Source organism: Seriola dumerili, unplaced genomic scaffold (assembly GCF_002260705.1).
Source record: "Seriola dumerili isolate Sdu_G_001 unplaced genomic scaffold, Sdu_1.0 BDQW01000018.1, whole genome shotgun sequence".
Taxonomy (NCBI): Eukaryota; Metazoa; Chordata; class Actinopteri; order Carangiformes; family Carangidae; genus Seriola; species Seriola dumerili.
In genome coordinates this window covers 3,904,102-3,911,042 of record NW_019174273.1, presented here as the reverse complement: position 1 = coordinate 3,911,042, position 6,941 = coordinate 3,904,102, and the positions used below count along the sequence as shown (strand labels likewise).

The window sequence follows — 6,941 nt, the reverse complement described above, 5'->3', positions numbered from 1 at the left end:
TGATGATCTTATTTGAAGGTGGCAGTTGGTTAAAAGTGTTTTTTAAATGTACTCAGGCCTCGCCCTTCACTGATGACTGCAAAGATCAAATCAGTGCAGATTCACATACTGCAGATGCTGAGGTGAGAGAGTGATATGCTCCTTACATTTGTGGTCAGATATTTCACACTGGGCTTAATAGACATAAGCTGCAAGAAATGTCCATGTAAAGAAGAGAAGAAGAAAGTGTGGAGACTGAAGCAGTGTGTTGTCTCAACCAGCAGAGAGCAGCAGTGTGAAGGTTTGACTCCTGACAGCAGGAGGCAACAGAGAGGAGCTCATCAAAGACTGAAAGATGAACTGAAGGTGATGTGAAATTCCTCTGACACAAAACAAGCTTGACTTTAATTTGTTGTTGTTGTTGCTTTGAGCTCTTTTCAATTCGAATATAAAGACAAACAGCAGCTTATTCTCTGATTTCAAGTTGACTGAAACATTATTGTCAAATTTTCTTGAAACACAGAGTCAAGCCAAAGCAGACAAAGTGGCAGACTGTTCCTTTAAGAAGTGTGTGCACAGCTTCAGGGAGAGTTCCACTACTTTGAACATGATCTCTCTTTCTATTATTGACTCTGTTTGTGAGGATGTATGATCTTTTGTGTGTGCTGCTGAGCTTTTCTTTCATCACAATACATCCCAGACAGAATGTGTGACTCTGAACAGTTGGATCGTTTTCACCATCAACAACTGTTAGAAGAGCGACTGTGTGTTGTGGTGAAATGGTGAAGATCATCTCTTCAGTCTCAGACAAGCGTCACATCAGTCAACGACTCCTTCCACTGTGTTTGTGTGATGGATTTGACACAATGACGAGCGACACTGGTCCAGACAAAGGTCAAGAGGTCAGTCTGAAACTTTTCAGGACCCTCCGCTGGCTTCATCTTTACACACTCATTAAAAGCACAACTTTATTTGAAATGGGAGTTTCCAAAGACACCAAACATGTGCCACTGAACTTTGGGGAAATGGGAATAAAATGATGCAGCAGAACATTTGATGGAGTCTGAGCTCTGAAAATTTCATCAGTGCAAAGATGATGAAGAAAAACATGATAGAGAGAATATATGATAAGACAGAGCCGGTGAAGAATTCAAGTCCAAAGAAATTCACTGATATTATTGAAGTGAATGAAATAAAGTGAAGGGGAACTTTAAGGCTTCAAATCACAGCTGAGGAGCTCTGTGGATTTGGACTTCTGTGTTTCCATCACAGCTGTTCAACAATAGATGACAGTGCGTGTTACTAAATTCACCAGTAACCTGTCATTTTTCTTTCCCCTTTAAAAGCTCCAACTCAGAGGAAAAGCACACAACAGCTTCAGCTGATCTGTCAATCAGCAGCAGCAGCCTCATCTGTGGGCCGCAGGGGCTGATGGGAAGTTTGAGGAGGCGTCAGAAACCACGTGGCCCTCGTCTGAGCTCACAGCTCGTCCTTGTTTGGCCTCAGCTGCATCAGAGCTCCACTTCTCCCCAGGTTCACCAGAGGAAACACCACGGCACAAAATGCTTTTCCTCCCAGCTGCTGCTCTGTGCTGTCTGTGTTCAGGTGAGTGTTTCCAGCCAATCAGGAGCCAGCAAACTCAACCTGTGACAAACACTGTCACACTAACCTTCATCTACCTGTCTGTGTCTCTACAGCACTGGTTGCCATGGCAGCAGAGCCAATTGCCAGGCTGATTCAAGACCAGTTATCATTGACCAGGAGAGTTGATGAAACAGTCTCCTTCAGCTGTGATCGAACTGACCAGTGTGACTATGATGGAGATGTATACTGGTACCAGAAGAAAGAGACAGAAACATTCAGCTTGATTCTGTATATTAACAAAGACAATAGCAACATATATTATTACAATCATCCTCAGAAAGATGATTTCACAGCTGTTACTAAAGAAAACGGCTGTGAGTTGAAGATAGAAAAAGTTAAACTCTCTCATTCAGCCTCCTACTACTGCTCCTGTCTGAAGGATGATAACCACAGTGAGAAATGATCCCTGCAGCCTGAACAAAAACCTCCAGATGAACAGCTGTCAAACAGTGTTTGTGACAGGAAGAGAGCAGGAAGCCACAGCCCAGGTTCACATATTTCACCTCCAGCTCTAATACTTTTTCTTGACTTTTCTTTGATATTGATTGATATTTTGATCAGATATTTCAGCAGGTTTCCTGTTGTTCCACACAGTGAGGACAAAGAAGAAACACAGAAGCAAATTACATAAAACAAGATGAGGAGAAACTATCAGAGAACTCAATGAATCAAATCAGATCAACAGAAAAGTGGAAACAACAAAGAAACTTTAAATCACATGAGAACCATTGGAGCAATGACATGTACAAAGACAAGTGTGATGAGGCTCCAAGCCAAAGTTTGACATGAAGATGAACAGGAGTCTACAGCCATGCGCCAGCTCTGTGAGGCTGGACTAAGACACAGTGCTGCTTTCAGCTAAATGCTAACATGCTCACAGTGATAATGCTAACATGGCATGGTGTTTAGCAGTTTACTGTTAGCATGCTAACATTTGCTAATAATCAGTAAAAACAAAGAGCAGCTGAGGCTGATGGGAACTCGTTTAGTTCTGCAGGTGTTTATCATAAACCAAAGTATTGGACAAATTCAATGTGACCTGTGATGGCGCTAATGAAAAGTCAGAGGATCACCAAAGTTACCAGGGTTCATCCTGAGGGGAACATGAACGTCTGAACCAATTGAAATGGGAATATTTCTTGAGATATTTCAGTGTGAAGAAAAAAGAGAAGAAGAGACAGTATATGAACATTAGAGAAACACATGATGGAGCTGAAATATGATTCTGGTTCATATGTGGACTCCTTCACCTCAGCTGACACATTCAACAGCAGACAGGTTTTTGTATCAGTCTTTTTCACTGTGGGAGGAGAAGACCACGAATTCTTTGGCTCTGGAACAAACTGTATGTATCAGGTAAGAACAAACATTTACTTTCCTTCATTGTTTTATTGAAGAAGTGTAAAATGTGTTTGAAGTCACTTTCTGCTGCTTCAACTTTACATGTTAGTTTGTTCAGAGTTAGTACAAAGTTCCTGATGCAGCCGTTTTCAATGAAAAAGTTCCATCATTAGTGAAAAGATGTTTCTTTTTCTCTCTTCTCTCTCCTCAAACAATTCACTTCTACATGAAGGATTGTGGAGGATTTTCCTGCTCACTTGACTTTTTGCTACAAAGTGTCCAGTTCATCAAAGTGATTTCAGTGATGAGCAGGATTCTTCACATTCACTCTTCAAACTTACATGTTTTAAAACCTGATTTTCCTTTATGGGAAATGAGATTTTAAAAGTTTTGCTGGTAAATACAGTAAATGAATACAGTTATTGTCTGATGATAAATGTCTTTTATATGAAATATTCATTTAAACAACAACAAACAACTTGAGGAAAAATATATAAAATATTATATCTAATAATTAAACAAATTTAATGATGTTAAATAATGTGAGTGTAGGTGAAATATAATTAATAGACTGACATATAGATTTTCTATGTACATACTATATCATGCAGGATGATACATCTATACTTCCATGGTGTATATTAAACTAATTCACAGTAAATATAATTTGTATCTTAAATCTGTTTATCTAATGAATATAACCACACCTTACATAATGATAATTGTATGAAATATATTAACAATAGTTTGAAATATATTTGTAATAACTGAAGAAGATTAGTCTATATATTGTTCTTTATATTTGTTTGTTTGTAATAACTGTTATTTATATGACTTAAATATTTCTCTTACTAAAACACGTATTTAGTTTAATGTAGAATTTATGTAAAATTGTCTGAGGGTAAATATTTTAATCATATGTTTAAAATCAATATATAAAATATTTACCTAATAAAAAAATAGAATTTAGTATCAATAAATAAAATGTTTGTATATGTGTACTCTCAGAAATTATACCTAAACCTCTGTATGTATAAGAAAATATAAAAATACATGAACACATCTTTATTTCTAATTATATATATTGTCAGAATATATCACTGTAAATATTTGTTGTTTTTTAGATTGGCTATAAAATCCTTAATAATATTATTATATTCAGTTAACACTGTATATCTCATAACTGTCATTGTATTTAAAACAAATAGTAAGTGCATGTTTTTATTAAAGGATATTACTTCATACTATTGTAAATACATGAATATAATATCATGAAGACACATATATTCTGAGCTGATGATTTATAAAAGTGAAATATGAATATAAAGAATTGAAATAGTGTTTCCATCTTTGACTTTGTTGAACTTGATCTTTCTCTGATGATATACATCATATATAAGCATGATATATAGCAGAGTAAATCTATGTGAAGGTGAATCCAGTATATGTGGGGACCTTTGTGCTGTATTGATGAGTAGTTTAGTGATCAGAGTCCATGTAGTTTCCAGGATCAGACTGAATGCAGTGCAGTGCTGGAAGCTGCTGTTGACTGTGTGAATGTGTCTGTGCTGCTTGTTGCTGCTGTCAAACTTCAGATGAGCCCGTAGTGAAGCCCGTGGTGAGCGTGTACCCAGCAGCATCCAGAGCCCACCTGGAGGGGAAGAGCTCCCTGCTGTGTCTGGCCTCAGCCATGTCTCCTCCTCTGGTCCAGTTCTCCTGGAAAAGACAGAAGGAGGATGGTCCTCTGGAGGAGCTGACCCGTGATGATGGAGAGCAGCTGGAGCTCAGAGAGTCGGGACGCACCGCCGCCATCTTGCTGATCCATCAGCCAGAGAACAGCACATATAAATACCGCTGCTACGTCAAGCACGAGGGCGGCACAGTGGAGGCCCAAACACAACAAGGTGATGAAGGCTTGCTGACTGTGTTGAGCAGTGATTCAACTTCATGTGGAGACGCTGTCATTCATATTTCTATATTAAGAATTAGTCTAATGACTTCTACGCAAGGTCAAAGGTCAGAGATGTGTTATTTAGCTTGTTGAGGAGTTCTTCTGCTCCCAAGTGGCTACAAAAAGAAAATGAGTGAATCCAACTTCAAGCTCATAACAACCGTGTCTTTTTATATGTTGGACTTTCCATTTGATCCTGGAGTGATTTGAATTGTCAGAAACACTTGACAGAAGAAGGTGATGAAGACTTGGTGACTGTGTTGAGCAGTGCTTCAGCTTCATGTGGAGACGCTGTCAAAGAGAGCAGAGCAGCAGAGCATTGACTGATTTCTTTTTTAATCCTTTTCTGTTGCAGTGGTTCCTCTGGATTCTCTCCAGCCTCAGTGCAGGGTGAAGCTGCTCTGTCTGCTCTACACAGTGCTGATAGTGAAGAGTCTGGTGTACTGCTGTGGACTCTCTCTGCTGATGATCCTCACAAACAAGGGACCGTCCACCAACTGCACACATGCTGACTGACTGTTTTCTAATTGCCTTTTCTCACCATCAATCTCATTTATGTCTTTGATTACTGTTCAGACATTTAAGTCAAATGTATCTTTTTATCCACAGGTTAGATACCATCAGCCTGCAGATGATGAATACATATATACTTATGCATATACTTTTTGAATCATTAAATTTACAGTTTCTAGTATTGTGTCATTTTAATGCTCTCTTTCATTTTCACTTTTAATTTTGACTCATGTAAAAATAGAAGATTTAGCTGAATCATTAGCTGCTTGGTAGATATTTTGTTTCTGGTATTTTTTCTTCTCTTGCTTTTTATTTTAAGACATTTTAATCCAACAATGATGTTTTTATCAAGTTCTGTCAGTGTTATTCTTTGAATAAAATGAAAACTCTCAGCTCTTTTGATTTGTTGACTTCTTTTTTTATTTATATCCATTTAGCTTCAAAGCAAACCAAAACGGAAATAAAAATATATATTGACTATTTACAGCGACACCTACAACTAACTTGACTCTGGGTTTAGCCAGCTCTTAATATACTCTCCCACAGAACAAACGTACAGGATGATGTGAATATAGGCACAGAGCTAAACAAGCACAATAATGAGTTATTATCAAAATGTGTTTATGTTGATTTGTATAACATTTTCTTGTTTGTATTTACACTAACAAACAAAAGAGTAACCTTAAAAACGAATTAGTTAATGTTAGCTCTTAGTATTGAAAATTAGTTCGATTTGTTTTTATTCTTCAATTAATTAAATTAAAAGTTTCAAATGTTTTTGTCTATGTTCTGTGTTTATCCGTCCACTTTGACAGAGTGGCTGGTTGTAGCTGTCATTGTGTTATTAAAGTGAAAAGCCACAGCTAACGGTGTGGAGGCTGCAGAGCAGAAACCCACACAGCCCGTCTGCTGCAGGAAAGGAAGTGTTGATTCGCTGTCAACAGTTTTTTATGAGTCCTAATAACCACTGAGAGCAGATTCATATCTGCTTCTGTACACGCTCATCAGCCCCCCTTCCTCTCTGTAGTTTGTCTCTTAGTGAAACTTTTTTCCACTGATCCTTCCACCCACACAGAGTTTAACTGAGCCCAGAGACCTACAAAGACCACCCGCCTGGAGGTCTCATCCTTGGGATGTTTTTATTAGGATTTGGAGTTTTAGCAACCAAAGGCCACTTTACAGTTGATACTGCTAACAAGTGCTCCCACATAACTGACACAGGTTGTTTGTCAGGATCCTCCAACATGATACAAATTAGAGTTTTTTGATCTGACGTCTCTCAAGGACAAATGTGAATTTCTCCACTTGTTTAGTTGCTGAATTAAATTTGATATCATTTTAAACATGTTTTAAATTTAGGAGTGTGAACCATGTCATAGATGAAACTGTATACAAAAATTTGATAAGATAGGAATTGGCGTCCTAATTTTTATGCAATGTAATAGACACTTTCAGTAGCTTCTAATGTCGCATATCTAGATTTGAATGAATTTAAAGTAGTGTGTGAATAATT

At 37.8% G+C, this 6,941-nt stretch overlaps 1 protein-coding gene across 1 annotated transcript; it reads left to right on the top strand.

The window, feature by feature from the left end:
- Positions 1-1,529: 1,529 nt before the first annotated feature.
- On the top strand, positions 1,530-5,747 carry LOC111232739. The gene is given in 5 exon segments (XM_022760382.1): positions 1,530-1,584; positions 1,677-2,006; positions 2,941-2,979; positions 4,560-4,868; positions 5,181-5,747. Coding segments are annotated over 5 exon segments (972 nt in total). The 5' UTR covers positions 1,530-1,541; the 3' UTR covers positions 5,432-5,747.
- The last annotated feature ends 1,194 nt before the right edge of the window (positions 5,748-6,941 follow it).